General features: G+C 41.3%; 1 protein-coding gene across 1 annotated transcript in view; it reads right to left on the bottom strand.

Annotated features, from left to right (window-relative positions):
* Positions 1-22418, bottom strand: part of grm5b (glutamate receptor, metabotropic 5b) — a 598451-nt gene that overhangs the window by 384955 nt on the left and 191078 nt on the right. Inside the window, exon 2 of the mRNA XM_078222796.1 lies at positions 5210-5459. Coding sequence (XP_078078922.1) covers positions 5210-5459 — 250 coding nt within the window. The remainder of the gene's footprint in view (positions 1-5209; positions 5460-22418) is intronic.

Raw genomic sequence — 22418 nt, 5'->3', positions numbered from 1 at the left:
GCGGACTGGAGCACTGGCAGTGACAGGGGCATTTAGTGAGTGGCAGAGGCCACTGCAAAATGGTGCCGATGGATCACACAGCTCTACATTGGGCTTAGTGTGAAGAAACTTTAAAATGAAACATCCAAAGCAAAATGCAAACAACTAGCTGATATTAAAGCAGAATGGCGTGAAAAAGGGGCAACTCAAAACTGGGACTTAATATGCTGTACAAGGACCCACTAGATTTTCAACTGCTGATCTCCGGCTTTGCAAGAGAACGGGCTTTACTGAACCTATTTCTTTGGGGACATTCGGGAAGGGGTGAATGAAACAACGAGAGAAAAAAGGAATCTGAAACATTGCATTTCACCCAGCAACATGGCAAGCGCTTGGCAGAGACATTCTCCCTTTGCCTTTACACAAAAGATTTTTCTGGGCTCTCTCATTCTCAACCGGCAGTGATAAAGGGAGTACTTTGACCGGATTCAGTCAACTATTATTCTGTGTTGTGCAAGAAGAAAGATTTCAGTCAGCAGTCAACCTGCCATCAAATCAATAGCAAAGTACGTTTATGAGTATTTATCTGGAGTTAGAACAAAGCTACATCTGTTCTGTAAGGTTATTTGCTTTGAAGAAGGAAATGAGTTCACGGTACCAGTTGATCCCCAGGATACACAGTAGATTTAAAATGTTGATTGCTAGGAAAATATCAGATGCTATTATTTATCTTATTGTAACATAATCTTGACTACTTTTGCAAAGTAATTTTAGGTGATCCACATTGATACTTAGAACAAAGAAAAGTACAGCACAGGAACAGGCCCTTCGACTCTCCAAGCCCATGCAGATCATGATGCCCTGACTAAACTAAAAAAACCTTCTGCGCTTACTGGGACCATATCCCTCTATTCCCTCTCTATTCATGTACCCGTCCAGGTGCCTGTTAAATGTTGCTAATGTGCCTGCTTCAACCATCCCCTCTGGCAGCGCGGTCCAGGCACCCACCACTTTCTGCATGAAAAACTCCCCCCACACATCTCCCTTAATCTTTCCCCCTCTCACCTTGAACCTGTGTCCCCTTGTAATTGACGCTTCCAACCTGAGAAAAAGCCTCTGACTATCCACCTTGTCTATGCCTCTCATAACCTCTGATGTGGAAATGCCGGCGTTGGACTGGGGTAAACACAGTAAGGAGTCTAACAACACCAGGTTAAAGTCCAACAGGGTTATTTGGTAACAAACGCCACTAGCTTTCGGAGCATTCCTCCTTCGTCAGATGGAATCTGCAGATTTCCACTCCATCTGACGAAGGAGCAGCGCTCCGAAAGCTAGTGGCGTTTGCTACCAAATAAACCTGTTGGACTTTAACCTGGTGTTGTTAGACTCCTTACTGTCTCATAACCTCTATCAGGGCTCCCCTCAGCCTCCAACTTTCCAGTGAAAACAATCCTAGGTTATTCAACCTCTCCTCATAGCCAATGCCCTCGAGACCAGGCAACATCCTGGTGAACCTTCTTTGCACTCTCTCCAAAATTTCCATGTCCTTCCGGTAGTGTGGTGACCAGAACTGCACACAATACTCCAAGTGCGGCCTAAGGTTTTATATAGCTGCAATATGATTTGCCAATTCTTGTACTCAATGTCCCAGCCGATGAAGGATGATAATTTTGCATTAAAATATTTTTAATGTAATATATTTCCCATTTCTTACAACTCCCACAATGGATGCTTAGAAACAGAGTCCCACTTTTGAGTATCACATTTTCGTGAGAACAACAGAACAATAGAGCGGTATTTAATGAAGCTCTACTTAGAGATTACTCATAAATTATAGTCGCATTTATAAACGTATCTCCCAACCAGGAGCTGCAGTTCTCTTTAAAAAACAAAACAGTTACTGTTGAGTTTCATTTTTAAACATCATGAAAACCTAAAGAGGACTGTTCAAAAAGAAGATATTATTAATATTCAGAACATGCGTCTCTTTATATTTCAGAGCACAGAACAGTCAAATGTTGCACTAGCAAAGCGTATGTGTGCAAATTAGCATTATTATTATGTGACTATGTCTCAAATGTTGAGCTATTTTTATTATTGCTGCACAATGTCAAATTTGTCTTATAATGTCTCGTGGAGCACCTTGGGATTATCTTACTACCAAAAAGGTGGGCTTTGCATGCAAGTTATTGTTGTTATTAGAAATAGGTCTCTCAAAGAAAGTTGTGAGAATTATTTAGATCGGATGCTTGCTCATGAACCAGCATTTTCAACTACTGCTGTTAGCACAGCTGACATGGTGACACAATTGGCAAGTTATGATTTAACTGACTTCAATAATGAAACATCCTCGTTTCCATTTCCAAACATGGAGCGTGATTTGTAATCTGTTGTTGTGGCAGGTTGTCTGGCTGACCTTGAGGATTACCTGTCTAACACTATCCAGTGGAGCCAGTTGTAGGCACCACCGATATCAGCAGACATCTCCACAAAAAGGCATCTGGGCTTGTTTCTGACAATTCTCAGTACTTGTCTGATTTTCCACAGAAGTAATAAATGAAATAATATCGTCTTTATATATTGCAATGTTGTGCGTCTTTGAGCGATTTCACTTTCATTGTTTGTATCTTGTTTCCTGTTGCTTAGGAGCAAAATAATTACCTTACAATACAAAACTATTACAACGAGTGATAAATAATATTTTCAGTAAGTAGCAACATTAATAGAGCTGCAGTTTCTAAGACAATTTCAGCAGTTATATGAACAGAAATTCATTGGCCTGAAACGTTAACTGTTTCTTTCTCTACAGATGCTGCCTGACCATTGTGTGTTTCCAACATTTTCTGTTTTGATTAATTCTAATCTTCTATTTTCTGTCAAACAGCCATTTTCATCTCCATGATGTCACAAACCAGCCTCCCATCCATTGACTCTGTCTACACTTCCCGCTGCCTCAGCAAAGCAGCCAGTATAATTAAGGACCCCATGCACCCCGGACATTCTCTCTTCCACCTTCTTCCAACGGGAAAAAGATACAAAAGTCTGAGGTCACGGACCAACCGACTCAAGAACAGCTTCTTCCCTGCTGCCGTCAGACTTTTAAATGGACCTACCTCGCGTTAAGTTGATCTTTCTCTACACCCTAGATATGACTATAACACTATATTCTGCACCCTCTGCTTTCCTTCTCTATATGCAGTATGCTTTGTCTGTATAGCGTGCAAGAAACAATACTTTTCACTGTATGCTAATACATGTGACAATAATAAATTAAATCAAATCAAAATCAAAACATTTTCTCATAATTTATATGCCTGAATTTTTGCAACCAGCCTCCTCAAAGACATTTTAATCACATTTATTTGAAAGTGCAAATGAATGACATCTATTTCTGGGAGATTATCGTGAGCAGGTGAAGAAATGAAACTATTCTCAACAATCTCTCCCCTCAGGCAGTAATCTCTGCCACACCAGCTTATCCAGGGCAGTTTGCCCTGGCAAACAATGCCCACATCCCATGATTGAATGTTTCAAAAATCTCTGCCCCGTAGCCCCAAGCCCTAGTCTCATTTTAACCCTAACCCAAGATTGACCTTCCCCCAATACCCCCATCAACAATTTCAGGACCACCAATTCCTAACCTCTGCACGCATTGATTACAGTTTCCAGCCTTGTTTAATGGAGATCTCTTTACCCAGTATCCAGAGCGGCAGAGAACCCCATTTTTCCCTGGCCTCGAGGCATAAAAGCATTCAATCCCAGAGGTCAAGCGGATTCTCTGTCACTCAACAGGCTGGGTTAAAAGGATTCTCATCACTCAAAACCACTTTTTCCACCTGCTGTATCCTCACATTAACTTGTTGATGTCCAATGTCTTAAGTTACAAATGGATTTGGTGCATTGAAGACTGTCATAGGTCCTAATTTATGAGTGTCTGTGGTTTTAAGGTGCAGTTTGTATCTATTATAATGTAAATGTTCATAAATATCCATTTTTGCAGATGTCCATCCTTACAATGGTCACCGTTTACACAGCTCTTCCTATGTTTTATGCCGTTCATCATGAGCCCTAATTTTCTTGACATGTTTAACAGACAATTAATGTGCAGATCCAGCAAGTCCTTAAAAATAGCAGCGTGGCTAAGGAGGAGTTGCATGAAGCAAATAATAATGTAGCTTAATTCAACCAACACTTTTACAGATTTGCAACTCACAGTGTAGCTCTTAACCTCCTAAACATGTTGGCCGATTTGCACAGTGATACTGGCACGCAATGTAAATTCATTGGTAATTTTCCAGGAATATGTTATTGTTGTCTTTTTTTCCCAGTCCAGCACCACGCTTAGATTAATCATTGTGCTTTTTTTTAACTTTCACATTGCACCTTATTATGCTGTGGTCAGTATCACTCAATCCTCATCTCAGTTATATGCTAAATCGAACACTTGCTTGTTGGACTTTCAAACATACTGATCTGGGAGGGAATATTTCTCCACTTCCATCACATCCGCTGAAGAAAAAATCCTACCCCTGTCCTTCCAATCTTCCACCATAACTTTCATAGAAGATCAGTCAAATCCCTGGAGCAATGGTCTAACTAGCCATTATTAGTTATTTATGCTGCTTCTCTGAGGAATTTACCAATCTCCCACTTAAGTTATGGCAATAAATCAGGAGGACCACTTTCAAATTGCAGACCGTTACCTTTATCCCATACATCATGCGATGGTTGAAACAACACAATTCTACTCCCCTTTGATTCCGACATCTCTCAAGACTGTTGACAAATTTCCTCTTGTTGCCCTATATCTATTTGCTAATAGTATATGTACACCAATAACAATACTACTTCCCTTCCTCTCCCTTAGCTCAATGTATTAATATCCAATAGTGATAGAATATAAATAATAGTGTTATATAATGCAGACAAGCATAGTGCTGTGGTGGCTGAGACGACAACAACCTTTGGACTAAGTTATGTATGTCAAAGCAGAGAAATCACAGTGCACTTCCTTTGAGGGAAGCATTTTATTTTATTGATCCACTCTGGACCAATCCACTTAAATTAAAGTTGGCTCACTCATCCAAAGTTCTGGAGCTACCTTAGGTGAGCTGTTTTAGTCTGCTGCTGTCATCATTATTTTTACAAGCTTCTAAAGCCCCAGAGATCCTGACTTGAGCCACACCAATACGCAAATATAAAATCAGTAAAGCCTGAGGTTTTCACTTACCTGCCAATCAGCTGGAACTCTCCCATAGATCCAAGTCGCCTCATTGACATCAGCAGCCCTCTTATAGTCATGCCCTCACAAAAGCAAGCCACAACCCGGGCCTTTGGTAGTTGACTGCGCAGTTTCCTCAAAAGCTTATCATAGCTCTGCTCCCCAGCATTGCTGTAGATTTTGTAGGAGTGAGCAATGCAGATTCCCTCTTTAGCTGCCATCTCTTTAAAAGCTTCCATGCCACTTTCTCCATAATTACCTACAAGACAAGCATTGGATGTCACTGTGCATCAACAATTAAACTCATTATATATATATTTAAAATAACTGCTGCTGCCTTAGAGTTTAAGTGACTTCACTTATTGATCCCATCACCAGTAATGTAAAACAAATTATTTACTTCTGTTCATGTCAAAAGTTCACTTCCAAAGCTGCATGAATTCAAGTAGGTACATTTGCAAAGTACTAGAAATAGCAATACACATTACAGTGAAGTTTCTAAAACAAATATCCTTCTTTGTGAAGTGACTTTATGTGCATTGACAGACAATTTCACTGAGTTTTTTGACATGAATAAAATAATCTAACCTACATTGATATTTACACCACAAATGATCATATTTAATTCACATTTATGATACTAGACAGGTAAAATTGTGCCTACTGCAAAGATAATGAGTGTAAGAACATAATCCTTAGCCATTGGAATGCAGCTTCAAGTTAGACAAGTTTGAAAATGCATCGCCGTTACAGGAGTAAAACCTCACCTTTGGTTCTCAGAACATACAAACCTTGAATTTCCACAGGGTTTTCCAAAGGAACCGCCTTAATCTCAGCTGATCAGTGGAGTAACAGTAAGAATTGCAATTTTTATCTGTTTATAACATTCCACTAGAGGCTGTTGTGTTTCTTCCCCCAAAAGGATGGCAATAGGTCGAGGGAAATGCTTAGCCCATGAGAATTCAAGGTTATAGAGGAGATTGGAGAAAATGTTCAAAATCATGAGGGGTCTATGCATGGCGTGGGTGGAAAAATGTTACTCTCATTGGCAGCAGGATCGAGAACCAGGTTTAAGGTGATTGACAAAGGTGATAGAAGGAAAAACCTTTCAACGCGGCAAGCGGTTACAATCTGGGAAACACTGTCTGAAAAGGAGATGGAGGCAGATTCAAAAGGAAGTTGGATAAGCACCTGAAGAGGAAATAAATGAAAAATAGATTTCAGGGCTAAGGGCAGACGGAGGGAGAGTGGGACTAGATAAATTGCTTTTGCAAAGACTGACCAGGGCTTGACAGGCCAAATGGCCTCTTCTGTGCAGTAATATTCTAAAGTTCTATGACTACTGGAATAACCCAATATTTTCACCGAGATCTTACCTGAATCAAACCTGAACAAAAGTTAATATTAGTTTTTAATGGTGGAGCTTACTGTGTCAGTTATAGTTAAAATAAATGTCAGTATTTTTAAAGTAATTTGAAAAAGACGATAACTCCATTGGTAAGTGTTAAAACACTGTTAAACTGTTAAAAGCGTTAAACTGTTAAACCACCATTTCCTTGTCATTGATTCCAATCTCTCTTCAACCACTGTCTCAAGCTGAACTAAACTCTTCTTGGCATTCATTCTACTCTGAGTTGAGTTTCACATCCCATAATCGCTCCAATATAAAGGCAGCTTACTTCTACCTTGGTAACATTGCTTGCCTCAAATGCTGAAATTTCATAAGTTTCTTTTTCATTTCCAGACTCTGCTGTTTCAAAAATTTTCTTGCTCGCTTCCCAGCCTCCACCTTCCATAATATACAAAATACTAAAAACTTTATGCAAGAATCCTCTCCCATATTTACTCCAGTTGACCCATTCTTTCCATTTTATTTTTTATTCATTCGTGGGATGTTGGCGTCGCTGGCTGGCCAGCATTCATTGCCCATCCCAAGTTGCCCAAGGACTGTTGAGAGTCAACCACTTTGCTGTGGCTCTGGAGTCACATGTAAGCCAGACCAGGTCAGGATGGCAGATTTCCTTCCCTAAAGGATATTAATGAACGAAATGGGTTTTTCCAACAACTGACGATGGTTTCATGGTCATCAGTAGATTCTTAATTCCAGATATGAACCATATCTGGTTCACCTTTGCTGACTTATGTGAGCTTCCCCTTTCCAATACCTTAAAGATCTTATCTTCATCTTTAAATGAACTTACTGTGACCCTTTCTCTGCTACAACCGCCATCCCGACAGTCTCCTGCTGAATATTCCACTCTTCCGTCTCTTATAGTTAATACATCTGTAACCTTGTCTTCATGTTGTGGCCAATTCTCCAGAGAATGGATACATTCTCTGGAGCTACATCATTAAAACACTCTGCTTATCCATCTCCTTCACTTTGTTTAAACCACTCTTAAAATCCTTTTTTGGCCAAGTTTTTAGTTAGCCAAAATAATCTTTATTTTCCTCCTTTGGTGTTAGTTTTCCATAACCTGCTTGTGATCTTTCTTGTACATTAAAGTCATTAAATATTTTATTGCTGTTACAAAATATTTACCCACTGTTGTATCAAGTGGTATCTCTTACTTTAAAAACAAATCATCAAACAAACACAGGTTCTTACATGAAGCCCTTGCTCTAAGTTCCCCCCTTATGTTCAGTAAATAAATCAAATGCATTTCCCAAGAAACGTTTCACTTCCTCGCCTAACTGTGCTTGATTTGCCTTCAGTCTGTTCAATTTACTTTTCCATCTTCAATGTGGTTTACAAAATGTATTTCCCATATTTCTGTTCCACAAGATTAAGTACACTTCAAAAGGTATTTTATTGGATGTAAAGCGCTGAGACATTTGGTGGGCATGTAAAGTGCTTCACAAATGCAATCCCTCTTTTAACTGTTGCAGATTTCCGGGGTTAGTAAATAATGAAATACAAAGAAAGCTTCCAACAAAAGCATTCTGAAGAATGGATCTAAAGCTGCACATTTACTGTTCATAGTCCTTACAAACATAACACCTTTCCATTTCATGAAATTTAAGGGGTTTAGGATTTAACAGATTGACAATGACAAGCGCACAATATCCTAAACTCTTTTCAAAATTCATAACATTGTATCGTTTGTTTATTTGGAAGAATGATATAACTGGAAGAGCTGGAGGAATATTAACACAAAGCTCTTCAACAAGACGGTTTCAGTCTACCTTCCTTTGCTTTTCTGCAGTCATTGAAATTTTAGTTGTAGACATCTTTCAAAGATAACACATCACTGCCCATCACACTTTAGTGGCTACGTTTCAACATGCCAAAAGGTTTATCATAAGAAATAAGTCATTTATGGTGCTGAGAACTTATAACCTGGAAATCTGCAGACTTCTCTTGCAACAGCAATTAGGTCCTCTGGCCATAAATGTGCAGAGCTAGTTAAACACATCCACAGCTCACTGACAGCATCATGCATTGTCCGTTTCATGGCATACTGTTTCTCTTGTAATAAAACAACATATCATCCAATGTATCAGGAACAATTCCACATGACCCAGCCCTGTAATACACAACACAGAGGGCAGAATTTTGAGGATGGTGAGCAAGAGGCTCCTGCCATGCTGAGAGTTAGCGCTTGATGCGTAGCCGCCAACTCTCTAACTCCCACTGCCATTTAACACAAGTGTTGATTAACAGTGAGTCTAATTTCCATCCGCCATTATAAGAAAGTCTTCAACCTGGCCAGGCACAGCACTGCAGTGGCCAGAAGCAGTATTGCAGCACTCTGCCTGGGATTAAATCCTGGGACCTTTGCAAAGGTGAGTTGTGAGGACTCCAGGCGTACCAAGGGGCAAAAGGGTAGGGGTTGCCCAGGAGGATTGGTGGGTCGATCACAGCATTTTATGGTAGGCTGTGGGGTGGGGGGGGGGGGGGGGCGGGTGGAGGAGGGAGAGAGTCCAGAGCTCCACATCCCAGGAGGGTGCCCCAACTCACCGAAGATGAGGAAAAGTGCAAATGTCACTTTCCCACTCCAATCAGCCTCAGAATTGAGGCTGGGCAGGATAATGACCTGAGGTGGCCATTAAGTGGCCATGTAATGGCCTTAATAGGTGAATGGGGGGGTTAGTGGGTTACCCGCCCAAGGCCCTGCCTGTCCAAGTGTGCAATTACACCTTGGTTTGGGCAGGCGGGAGATCATGCAGGATGGGTTATGCAGGGGATGGGGGGGGGGGGGGGGGGGGGGGGGCGGGGGGGGTCATGCCAGTGGTGGGTCATGCAAGTGGGGCTGTGCAGGGGGGAGTTGGGCCGGGGGGGTCGCGCATGAGGGCTCCTGTTGGGGGGAACATAGGAGGGGTCATGAAGGGGACTCATTGGAAGGGCCCCAATGCTGCTGATCCGTGTTGGGGAGGGGGTGGGAAAGCATGCTGCCAAAGGGGAAGAGGAATACTCATGTCTGTGGGAGACAGTGAGGTCTCCCAGTGCACTGTATTATCGTGACACCTTTCCAAAATGATGCCCGATTGCTTTGCAGCCAGGATCACCGGAATATTTAGGCCCTGCCCCTCCCAGAACCAGCGTGCAATCCGCCACTGCCCCAAAAAATGACTAAGTGTGGGGCAAATGCGGTCCAGTCTGTGCAAAACAGACTCATCACTTCGGTTTTCTTGCCATTATGAGACTTAAGACATTTTTTGGAAAAATCATGGCCACAGAATATGGGTGTGATTTTCAGGTCTGCTGTGCTGCTCGAGTAGCGCAGCAGGCTGGGAAATGCCAGCGGGTGGCCAAAAATGGCTGGTCACGATCTTCCTGCGTAATTTTTTCCATGTAATCAGCCTTGCGCTGTTCCCCAGGAAATGCTTATTTGCATCTCTTTAGCGAGCCCAGGATGCAATCCTCTGGACTCACTAATGTTTCTGGCCCCGCCCATGGAGGTCCACAAGAGTGGGGATCAGGTATGGCCCCCAACAATAGGAACTAAGTGTGATCGCCTCGCTGGTGGGACCAGAGGCCATCCAGTCCTCCAGGAGGTCAGGGGTAGTGGGAGTGCCAGCCTTGCACTGCCAGCCTGGCACACTGGCATTGCCCACCGGGCACCCTGACAGTGCCAGCCTGGCACATTGGCAGTGCAGACTGGGCACCCTGGCACTACCAACCTGGTACACTGACAGTACCCAGCAGGCACCAAACAGTGTTAAAGGGGTGGAGTCTGACGGGGCGGGTCTGGGGTAGGGCCAGACCATGGGGTAAGCAGTGGTAGGAGGGAAGGGAATGGGGGAAACTCTGCATTGGGGGGGTGGGGGATGGGTGCTGATGGTGGGGCTAGCACACGACGGCTGGGTCTGACCATCAGGAGGCTGGCAATCAGAGGGGGGTTGGGGCTGGTGATCTGGGGGGAGGGGGGTTTGGGCCAGTGATCGATGGAAGAGAGTTTTTGGAGCCAGCGATATTGGGTAGGGGGCACTTGGGCCATCGATGTTGCGGTAGGGGATGTCTGGGCCGGCGATTGGGGGGTGTGGGGCTGGGCAAGTTGGTGCCAGTGATCGGTAGTCTGGCGATGTCTGGGGGGAGGCGCATGTCAGCCAATCTCCCAGTATACTGAGATATCAGCACACACATACTGGCCCCCTCAGCAGTCTGATGCCAGCCTCTTGGGTGCGATTAGGCCCAATCCCCTCTGCCACCAGCGAAAATCCCCTGACGGCATCTGTGCTGCACAGAATGCCAGGAATTTATTTTACTGAACTCACCACAAGAAATGGGTGGGAAAGACTCCCGTTTGCCTACCCATGGGGCACTTAGTGTAGTTTGGAAAATCGCGCTCTATTGTATTCGAATAATAGAACACAGAAGGTCATTCAGCCCATTGAGTTTGTGCTGGCTCTTTTCAAGTGTTATCCAATTAGTCCACTCATTATGAATATCCCTGCAATTCTTGCTCCTTGAAGTATTGATTTAATTCCCTTTTGAAGGCCACTATTGAATATGTGTCCACCAGCCTATCAGGCAGTGCATTCCAAACCCTAACCATACTTTACATAAAAATACCTCTGCCCCTTGTCACTGCTGATTGCTTTTACCAGTCACCTTAGATTTGTCCCCTCTTGTTGTCAACCTTTCAGTCACTGGAAACATATCTTTTTATTTGCTTTATCTAAATCCTTCATGATTCTTAACATCTTTATCAAATCTCCCCTTCTTTTCTCTAAGGAGAACAATCTTAACTTTCCAAGTTTATCGATGTAAATGTAATCCCTCAGATCTGGAAGCATTCTAACCAATCTCTTCTGGCCCTCTTGAAAGCTTTCATGTCTTTCATAAAGTGTGGGACTCAGAATTTGACACAAAACTCCATCTGAGGTGAATAGGCTTTTTATATATGTTTCGAGTAACCTCGTGACTTTTCTATTCTGTGCCACTATTTATTAACTGCTTTTTAACTTGTCCCACCATCTTCAATGATCTGTGCATAATAACCCAAAGGAATTCTGATCTTGCATCACCTTTCACTTGTATTGCTTCCCCTTATTCTTCTATGTTGTTTTTCAATAGCCAATTATCTGCCCATTCTAACGGTCAACCTATAACCCTGAGGTCTATTGCTATCTGCTTCACTGTTTATTGTACTTCCAAGTTTTGTGTCAATTATACATTTCAAAATGATATTCTGTACCCTCAAGTCCAAATAATTAATGAAAATTCATGCGCCATTTTAGATAATCTTGAATAGCATACTTCTGTTATTAAATAGTTAACAAACTAGCATTGATTTTTAAATAGTGCATATACTGCCTACCCTGTTGTAAGTCATTGTCCAAAATTATCAGTACCCATCCTTATTGAGCATACAGTTAAAAAGATCCTGGACTTGACAAGGAATATTCGAAAAGGCCTTTGATCTGGGGGTGATCTTACCAAAAAAATTCTAAGTGCTGAATGAGAAAATGGGAGAGTTTCAGATTCGTTTTTTCAGCAAGTTGAAAAATGCAATCTTTTGCGCTTATTCAAAAAAAAAGGTGCCAGGATGAGATTCTCGACAGTAGGGGGTGGGGTAGAGACTAATTTCATTGGTGAAGCCAGGTGTTGAGCTCTTAGAGGTGCCTTTGGCCGGGCTGCCCAACCTCCCAGTATCCTGTAACATGTTAGCTGGTGTTGCATTGTTTCGCTTTATTATTTTATCCCAAGTTCTGTTTTTGTGAATTGTGTGTTTTGTGCATTTCGTGATGTTTCTTTAGAGGTATTTCATCTTTATGTTACGTACTGGGGCCAAAATCTTGGGTTGGGAACGCAATTCCTGATATTACATACCTTTAAATGGGAATTCTTACTTTAATATAAGTTGTTTTGATTTTAAGTAGTGGTTTCCAGGAATGTATCTATTACTTAAAATTAGGTATTCTTGGATATCAAAGACAGCAATGGTCTTTGTACTGTACTTTGGGGAACACCTCTGCATAATTCCCTCCAGTCAGTAAAACATTACAATGCTGGTTCTTTTTTGTATTTCCCTCAATTTTTTTTCCATGCTGTTTTATTCTCTTTTATTACCTCTTTTACCTCTTTTACTACCTCTTTTATTCCATTGGCTTCTATTTTGCTCAGTAAGAAGTCTCACAACACCAGGTTAAAGTCCAACAGGTTTATTTGGTAGCAAAAGCCACTAGCTTTCGGAGCGATCACTGCTCCATCGTCAGGTGAGTGGGAGTTCTATTCACAAACAGGGCATATAAAGACACAAACTCAATTTACAAAATAATGGTTGGAATGTGAGTCTTTACAGGTAATCAAGTCTCAAAGGTATAGACAATGTGAGTGGAGGGAGCGTTAAGCACAGGTTAAAGAGATGTGTATTGTCTCCAGCCAGGACAATTAGTGAGATTTTGCAAGCCCAGGCAAGTCGTGGGGGTTACAGATAGTGTGACATGAACCCAAGATCCTGGTTGAGGCTGTCCTCATGTGTGCGGAACTTGGCTATCAGTCTCTGCTCAGCGACTCTGCGTTGTCGTGTGTCGTGAAGGCCGCCTTGGAGAATGCTTACCCCAAGATCAGAGGCCGAATGCCCGTGACCGCTGAAGTGTTCCCCAACAGGAAGAGAACACTCTTGCCTGGTGATTGTCGAGTGGTGTTCATTCATCCGTTGTCGTAGCGTCTGCATGGTCTCCCCAATGTACCATGCCTCGGGACATCCTTTCCTGCAGCGTATCAGGTAGACAACATTGGCCAAGTTGCAAGAGTATGTACCGGGTACCTGGTGGATGGTGTTCTCACGTGAGATGATGGCATCCATGTCGATGATCTGGCATGTCTTTCAGAGGTTGCTGAGGCAGGGTTGTGTGGTGTCATGGTCACTGTTCTCCTGAAGACTGGGTAGTTTGCTGCGGACAATGCTCTGTTTGAGGTTGTGGGGTTGTTTGAAGGCAAGAAGTGGGGGTGTGGGGATGGCTTTGACGAGATGTTCGTCTTCATGAATGACATGTTGAAGGCTCCGGAGAAGATGTCGTAGCTTCTCCGCTCCGGGGAAGTACTGGACGACGAAGGGTACTCTGTCCGCTGTGTCCTGTGTTTGTCTTCTGAGGAGGTCGGTGTGGTTTTTCGCTGTGGTGCGTCGGAACTGTTGATCAATGAGTCGAGCGCCATATCCTGTTCTTATGAGGGCATCTTTCAGCGTCTGGAGGTGTCTGTTGCGATCCTCCTCATCTGAGCAGATCCTGTGTATACGGAGGGCTTGTCCATAGGGGATGGCCTCTTTAACGGATTTAGGGTGGAAACTGGAGAAGTGGAGCATCGTGAGGTTATCCGTGGGCTTGCGGTACAGTGAGGTGCTGAGGTGACCGTACTTAATGGAGATGCGTGTGTCCCAGAATGTAACCGATTCCGGAGAGTAGTCCATGGTGAGTCTGATGGTGGGATGGAACTTGTTGATGTCATCATATAGTTGTTTCAGTGATTGTTCACCATGAGTCCAAAGGGAGAAAATGTCATCGATGTATCTAGTGTATAGCATCGGTTGAAGGTCCTGTGCGGTGAAGAGGTCTTGTTCGAACCTGTGCATGAAAATGTTGGCATATTGAGGTGCGAATTTGGTCTATTTTGCTGACAGGTCTAATATGTATATGATACTTTATTAAGCACCTTTTGGAAGTTGAGAATCCCACTCTATATACACAACAGCTGGAATTCTCCAGCCATTCACGCCCCAGCGCCGCTGCCAGCGAGGATGAAGAATTTGGCTTCAGCTGAATCTCCATACACTGCAGTGGGACCACAGAATCCCATTGGCGTAAATGGTTGGAGAATCCCGCCCAATGTCAATGACAGTAATTTCATCTACCCTCTATGTTATCTCAATCAAGATAATCAAACATGATTTATTCTTAACAAATCCATGTTGTCTTTCCTTTATTGAGCTCCATGCTTGTCTAAGTTGCTGTTAATTTTCTCTTAGATTACTGTTTCTATCTCAAATACTGAAGTACCGACTATTCTAGGCCAGTGCTGCAGTTTGGATATATCTACTTCAAAACTTCAGAATCGACATACCTTGAATAATACTGACCAGTCCAGATCAATATGACATCATGGAGTGGTCTAGCCAAAATGCTTCAATATTGAACTGTCGATACCAATCTTTTAGAATCGACCAGTCTCAATCGATCATTAAGTACCAACATGTTGAGGTCGATGCTTCAGTGCTGACCTGTCTAGATCAATGCTTCAGTACTTATCAGTGTAGATCATCAAACATTATTGACCTGTCAAGATCAATGGGCACTTGCACTTTACTTTCCTTGATTCTTTTCCCTCTAAACGCCAGGTGACGGTCAAGAGGTTTACAACAACAACTTACATTCAAATGCGCCTTTAATGTAATAAAATGTCCCAAAATGCTTCACAGAATGTAAAACAAAATATGATGCTGATCCACAGATGGAGATATTGGGTGGAGCTTGGTTCTAGCAATAGCGGTCCTCGCAAGCTGCAGGACTGCGGAGAGCCGTGCATTGATGTAATTTAAATATCATCAGACACTTAACTGGCCAGTGTCAGGCCTCCTACACAATCAAAGCAGTCAGAGAGAAGAAATCCCTCCCCAGAGAGCTGCTGGTCAATCATACATGTGTAAGAATCATAGAATCCCTACAGTGCAGAAGGAGGTCATTCAGTCCATCGAGCCTGCAGTGACAATAATCCTACCCAGGCCTTATTCCCATGACCCCATGTATTTACCCTGCTGGACCCCTCCCCCCCCCCCCCCCCCCCTACAATAAGGGGCAATTTAGCATGGCCAATCATCCTAACCCACTTATCTTTGAACTGTGGGAGGAAACCGGAGCACCTGGAGGAAACCCACGCAGATACAGGTAGAACGTGCAAACTCCACACAGACAGTCACCCACAGTCAGAATTGAATCCGGGTCCCTGGCACTGTGAGGCAGTAGGAAATATATATAACTTTAAGTAAGTTGTATTTGTATTTTGTAGGTTAGGAATAAGGTACAGCTTTAAGTTTAATTTCTATTTCTTTAGTTTTAGTTTAATTTTTTTAATTTGCCTGCAGGTATGTGGAGTTGTTTGGATGCCAGCATTGTGATGAGGGAAGCAAACTAAGGGTATAAAAAACTAGACTGTTGCTGAGTAACAGAGGCCACAAGGGACAGAAAACTGTTTGAGTGCAGTTGAAAAAATGTAACCTCGAAGCAAGGAGCATTTTATAGAAATTGCTGGAACAGGAACACAAAGAGAGACTGAAGAGAACAGGTCCCAGAAGTCCCAGAACTAGTGAATGGGACAGAAGAAAGTTCCAGGAAGACTGTGAACACAAGGAGCAAAGAAAAGGAATCTGGAAAAAAAAGGTTCTGTTCCGTTAAGTGGAGAGTGAGGAGCAGAGAGGCTTCAAGTTAAAGACAGGACTGCAAGGTGCAGACCTGGAGAAGTTGGCTTGTGAGAAGCCAAGGATCCAAGATGACCCAAAGATCGATGACACTTAATATGACCGTGAATCAGTGATATTCTGCTGACATGACTTGATACCTGAGAGATTACATGAAAGACAAAGCTTGAATGCATGTGATGCTCCATGGCAGAGGAATATCAGAAGGAGAGATTGAAAGCCTGGAGGTGGATCCCTGGTGAAGACATCGAAGAGGAAACACCTTTTGGGAGAAGATTCCAAGATGAGTGCGGATATCTTGGAGGGTTATGAGACTGGAGGAGATTGAAGTTAAAGTTTATTTATTAATCACAAGTAAGCTTACATTAACACTGAAATGAAGTTACTTTGAAAATCCCCTGACAGAAATGGGGAAGGATGAGTGCAAGAATATATGTTTAATGTAACTCGATTGGAATTAAAAACATCACAAAATGTTATATCAGCACACTTTGAGAGACCAAAAGACTTTTCAAAGTAAAAAACTACTATGATCTTCAGGCTGCTTTTGAACAGATAAATAAAAGCTACTGGTCTGATCAGAAGATCACACTTTTAAAGCCATGAAATGTTTAGCCAAAGCCCAGGGTCATAAAATTAGGGCTGAAAATGACAAACAGCCATGCTTCAAAGTGATGTTAAGTCTTCCGGCTAAATCATGCCTCATCAAAATGAATAATGTTGTTGCAAGTTTAGAACCTTTGTGACAATTTATCTTTCAATAAGTTTGATAAGAAATCAAGCTGGATGAAATGCTCTGAGCTGTGATCAATGATAACCACTGAATTCAAACAAAGAAGATTTAAAAGTTAGCTCGAGAGACAGAAATCTATTTTGGAGCCTTTTAAAACCCAACCACGGAGAAAAAGATTGTTAATTCAGTTCAATTTAGTGGCGTGAAGTTTACTTGAAAGCTCCAAGAAACTGACACAAGCTGGCATTGATTGATGATATCTGGGATTGTCTTCTTTTGAAATGCAAAGAAGTTCAGCTATGAGTGTTTTTCTGTGTTTCCGAGTATCAGATAAACTTTTAACGCTGCACTACTTGCAAGGCCAGTAATTTGAGGGACTCTGATTGATTAATTATCCCAGTCTTTCTGGAATGTAAGACCAGGAAAAGGTGCAGCTGTTGTGCATGCTGATAATGATCTAAAAAGCACACCTGCAGCATCTAGGGTAACGGTAATTTACTGAAAAACTTTTAGGAAAGATGTTTGTCAGGTCAAACCCAAATCCATGATTAGAAAATAATTAGTTTTTCCATTGATTTGATTTTGATTTGATTTGATTTATTATTGTCATATGTATTAACATATAATGAAAAGTATTGTTTCTTGCGCGCTATACTGACAAAGCATACCGTTCATAGAGAAGGAAATGAGAGAGTGCAGAATGTAGTGTTACAGTCATAGCTAGGGCGTAGAGAAAGATCAACTTAATGCAAGGTAAGTCTATTCAAAAGTCTGACAGCAGCAGGGACGAAGCTGTTCTTGATTCGGTTGGTACCTGACCTCAGACTTTTTTATCTTTTTCCCAAAGGTAGAAGGTGGAAGAGAGAATGTTCAGGGTGCGTGGGGTCTTTAATTATGATGGCTGCTTTGCCGAGGCAGCAGGAAGTGTCGATAGAGTCAATAAATGGGAGGCTGGTTTGAAGGTTAAGGTGGATTTTGATCAGTCAGTATGGTCCTGTCAACAGAACATCTATATCCACCTTGTAAATAAAAGTATAAAGATAATTGTAAAGAATAATTTAGTACTACAGATGAGCAGTTTCTGAATAATACAATCAACAAGAGGCGACCACTCACTGGCTGATCATATATATTATATATGTATATATATATAATAGTAACTAACAGGTGTATGGATATATTGGCCAGAATTTTCCTACTGTTCATGCCCCCTTGCCACTGCAAATAAGGATGGAGAATTCTGCACTCCGTTCACTGCAGTGGGACCAGAGAATCCCGCCAGTGTGAATGGCCAGAAAATTCCGGCCATTGTTTAGTTAGCTGATATTCCACCCCATGCTACTGGGAGTCCCATGGCAGGGTACATTGTCAGTGGGACCAGAAGATTCCGCCAAAGTGAACAGTCAGAAAGTTCCAGGCACCATAAATATATGGAAAAATAATGAGAGAATTAATAAAGAAATTTTAGGAAAGGGTCAGCACAACACTGGCGGAGTCTGAGGAAAATAAATTGAGAAGTTTCTCTTGGAGATGTTTGTTTTCTTCGCCTATGAGCTTTTTACAAAGATGCATTTGATAGTCTAATAACTATTTGAGACATGGAGAAATAAGCAAAGATCTTGAGACAGATATCTCTTCAAGCTTTTAATAAGGTTACCTGAAGGTTCAATAGGGCGAGTATCAGCTGCTATATGTGGCACAACATTGGAATACCAGCTCAAAATAATTTAGTAACTGTCATTAATTGTAAATTAATTCTCTTTATTTGTATTAAGGTAGTGGCCATTAACTGGGGATTGCTTTGTAAAAATGTTGAGATTTAATCATTATTTACAATTAGTTTGTAGTTCTATTACATGTAATGGTCAAGTAATTGAAGTATGATAATCAATTAACCCAATATGCTATTCTGCTTAATTGGAGTCAATGCAGGATATTAGTTTATCGTATAAGCAGCTCTTTGTTAGCAGTCGTATTCCCACTTCGCAAGTGAGAAACACCACATGGCCCCAAGCCAGGTACAGTTGTACTTCTACAGTCTGATTACAGAGCAAATGCAGCAAAGCTGTCAAGGTTGAGCAGTCCAAGTCTGGGATCATCATACTCCCTGACAATTAAAACTTATAAGTGATACTCATACCTATGACTCAGAGGGCAGTTAGGAAGGCCTATTGGGTATGAAAAAACTGTGAAACATTCAGTCTTAATTAGTTTAGTCCTTTTAACTTGTAGTATTATAAAATAAAAAGCAGTCACTTTTCCTTCACAACATATTTGATTCTGTGAGATTAGAATTGAGTTATGTAATCAGTTTTTGTAACTGTGTAGTTCTCTTAACTATGAACATGTATTACTTGACGGTATTATGCTGAATATTGTATATATGTCCTGCAGATGTGTCCTGTTACATCAAGGATGCTCTCCCTTGTATTTAACCGGGAGTGTCAATTCCTCGAGCACTCCCGAAGGTAGACTGCTGACTGATGGCACTCTGTTGCACTGCTGTTGGAATTGTAAATAAAGGCATTTTGGTGAAGGGACTTCTGCCTCCGAAGCCTTATTACAAAAATGTAAAATGTCGGGGTATGATTACTGTCTAATGTTTTTGGAGTCTATACCCGTGGACCAGTGGACAAATTAATTGGATATGTGGGCCAGGGTTATGTCCCTACCAAAGAGGAAACAAAGGTTTGTAGCCTTTGCATCGTTGCTTCCTACCAGAAGTAAAATCAAAATAAAAGCATTTTGTGAGCTGGATGTCCATCAGTTGGATTATAATTAAAGTTTTAACCTTCAATGAAGTGCTTGGATGAAATCCACAAGAAAGATGATCTATTAAATGCAATGGTCAGATTTTGAAAGCTTTCGGCAAACAGTTTGTTATTCCATGGGGCAATATATCATGGACTTTAATAAATGATATGAAAGATTTACAAAATTTATCTTGAAATCCCTACATCAGTATTTGCATTTTTAAATTGCTGGATTGTGCTACAATGTCTCAGATGAAATGCTCCTGTTTCTGATTGGTATTCAGTTTTCAGAGAAGAAGACTCTGTGGATCAGATGTCTGCTGTTTTGTAAAAGATGTCGTCAGGAAATAATTATCTCCTTCAGATTTTTTGGAATAATTAGGACACTGTGCAGTGACTTAAACATTAGAGGACTCAATCATTGCCAGATTTCTAAACACAGATGTTAAAGGGAAGGTTAAAGACAGACAGAGCAAGGATGAAAGCTCCATTAGCACATCTGGCAAATACAGCAGAAGACAGAATTGGAACAGCAATAATAGGTGAATGAATGTCAGGAATGCCCAAAGAACAGTTACTAGGTGCTTCAGATATGACCCAAGATGCCATAATGCATTGAATTACCCCAAGTGCAATTACTAAAAATGATACATGATGAACAGAAGTTCTGCAGAAGAGAACATAGATAATGATGAACCCAAACAAATTATACTGGTCACAAGGCATTTGTGTTCTGTGAGAAACGTGTTGATGCCAGGCTCGTTGCATTCCTGGCTTGCACTTTGACAGCATGTAGAACAGATTGGTTGGGCGGGATTTTCCGTGCAATCAGTTGCGTGTTTCACATGGAAGGTGGAGGCAGCCCGCCATTGGCCGGGGGTGGGATTTGCTGGTCCCGCCATTTCCAGCAGGGTTTCCCATTGATTGCACCCCTCACCACCACGAAATGCGTGGCGGGGGTACGCCGTCAGCGGGACCAGAAGATCTTGCCAGCATCAATAGCTAGAAATTTCCAGCCATTATCTTATTCACTTACTTTGATTCACTAAGTCGTGAGGATTGAGTAGTTAAGGAATCTGAGAGTACTATTTGCTTTCGGTTTAGCGATAAAAACACATTAATGTCACTAAAGAGATTGGCAATTCGATGTAAAATAGCTGGAATAAACTATTTTTTGAGTATCAATGAAGCCTGCAGAGAGATACTGATACTGTTAAGTAAAGCTGCTATAAAATAGGTACAAAAAAACAAGAAAATAAGATAATTATTGTTGGGGTAGTCAATAGCTCTGTAGTTTACCCAGTCTGGACATTATTGTAGTTTCTGATCAGAATGGTGGATAAGCATTAATACATCAGGTGATACATATCCGAGAGGAAAAAGTGAATTATCTTGAAGTTACATAGACAATTTTAGTTTGTTCTTGGCCTTTTTATTTCTCCAAGGAATTCTGAAACTTGCAGCTATCTTTTTTCTGTTATTTTGCACTCTACTTTATACATTACACCACTCTTGATCTGCAGTCCTTCCTCTTGCTACCTTCCTTCAGCTAGATCACTTTATATTTTTCAAAAATCTTCTCTGTTCCGATCTGATGTCTTTGTTTCTATACTAACATTTTCTTTTCAGATTTGACTTTAAATCTCATTATATTATTCTACTCCTCAGATGCTTGCCTACATTTGATTTTTTAACTGACATTTTTTGTTGCTTATAACAAGGTCTATCTAGAAACGCCTTTCACTGTGTAGGGGTATGGACTTTCTGAACGAGGAAGGAGTCTATGTATGTTTGAGGAACTGAATGTCTCTTTTTCTGTTTACTCATGTTCTATTCTGTGATGATACTGTGCTTTAAGAAATATATTTGTATCATGTTTCTTGTAAGGCGCATGTTTACAGTTCAGATCTGTTTTGTTGGGTGCCAATTTGTCTTGGAAAGTCTTTAAATTAGTAGCTGGTAGCATAAGCTAAGTACTAATTTTAGACATGGGGTGCTTGTTAAAGCAGAACGAATGCATTTGTGTTTCCTTGGGTTCCCTCAGGATTTCAGAGTAGAGTTTCGATTAGAGTGATTGACAGACACAGAGTCATGTGATTAATGGGAGGAGCTAAGCTTGCAGGAAAGAAAGGGCTTCAATTTCATTTAAAAATACAAGCAATTGCTGCCTGGGCTGTCAGAGGAAAGCAGTCTCTCTCTTTCTGCAAAGACGTTTCTGAGAGCTAAGTTGCAGCAAGTATGCCTGTGTTTTGCTAAATAATTGTAAAGAGGGGTTTTACTCTGTAAGAGGAATACTGCTTGAATTGGAACTCAAAGCGATAGATTAGCAGTTAAGAATTATATCTTGTCATGTTTAAGTATTGTTCAATTGTTAAAGGTTAAGCTAATTCAGTTGCTATAGCTAAACTGTGTTGTTAAATAAAATTTGTTTTGATAAAAGCTTCCTAGTTTGTCAATAGAATTGCGTCTGTAGTGAAACATCTTATCCTCACACTAATGCCAAAATAGAAAATTGTTGGTGTCTAGTCTGGCTTCATAATATACCTTGGAGCTTCTGATTTTGTACCCATGTTTTTCTTCCATTTTTCTCTCACAATTAGAGTCTGCAGTACATTGCAACAGTTTATTCTTTCTATCATTGATCTCAAATTATACTGACTCTTTGCACATCAATCCTGACTCTTGCATGTATCCCCACTTCACCAATATTACAATGCCTCCTCTTTTACTCTTCGGTCCTTTCCAACATACTAACCCAAAGTGTTAATTTCCATACTGCCTGGGTGGTAACAAATGTTTTTTATGATCTTGACATGGAGTCAGCAAATGATCTAAATCTAGAATATAGACCTCCAAATAGAATAGGAGCAGCA

This window comes from Mustelus asterias, chromosome 10 (assembly GCF_964213995.1).
Source record: "Mustelus asterias chromosome 10, sMusAst1.hap1.1, whole genome shotgun sequence".
Classification (NCBI taxonomy): Eukaryota; Metazoa; Chordata; class Chondrichthyes; order Carcharhiniformes; family Triakidae; genus Mustelus; species Mustelus asterias.
Note: the sequence above shows the minus strand (reverse complement) of the source record. Positions and strands in the feature narration are given on the sequence as shown.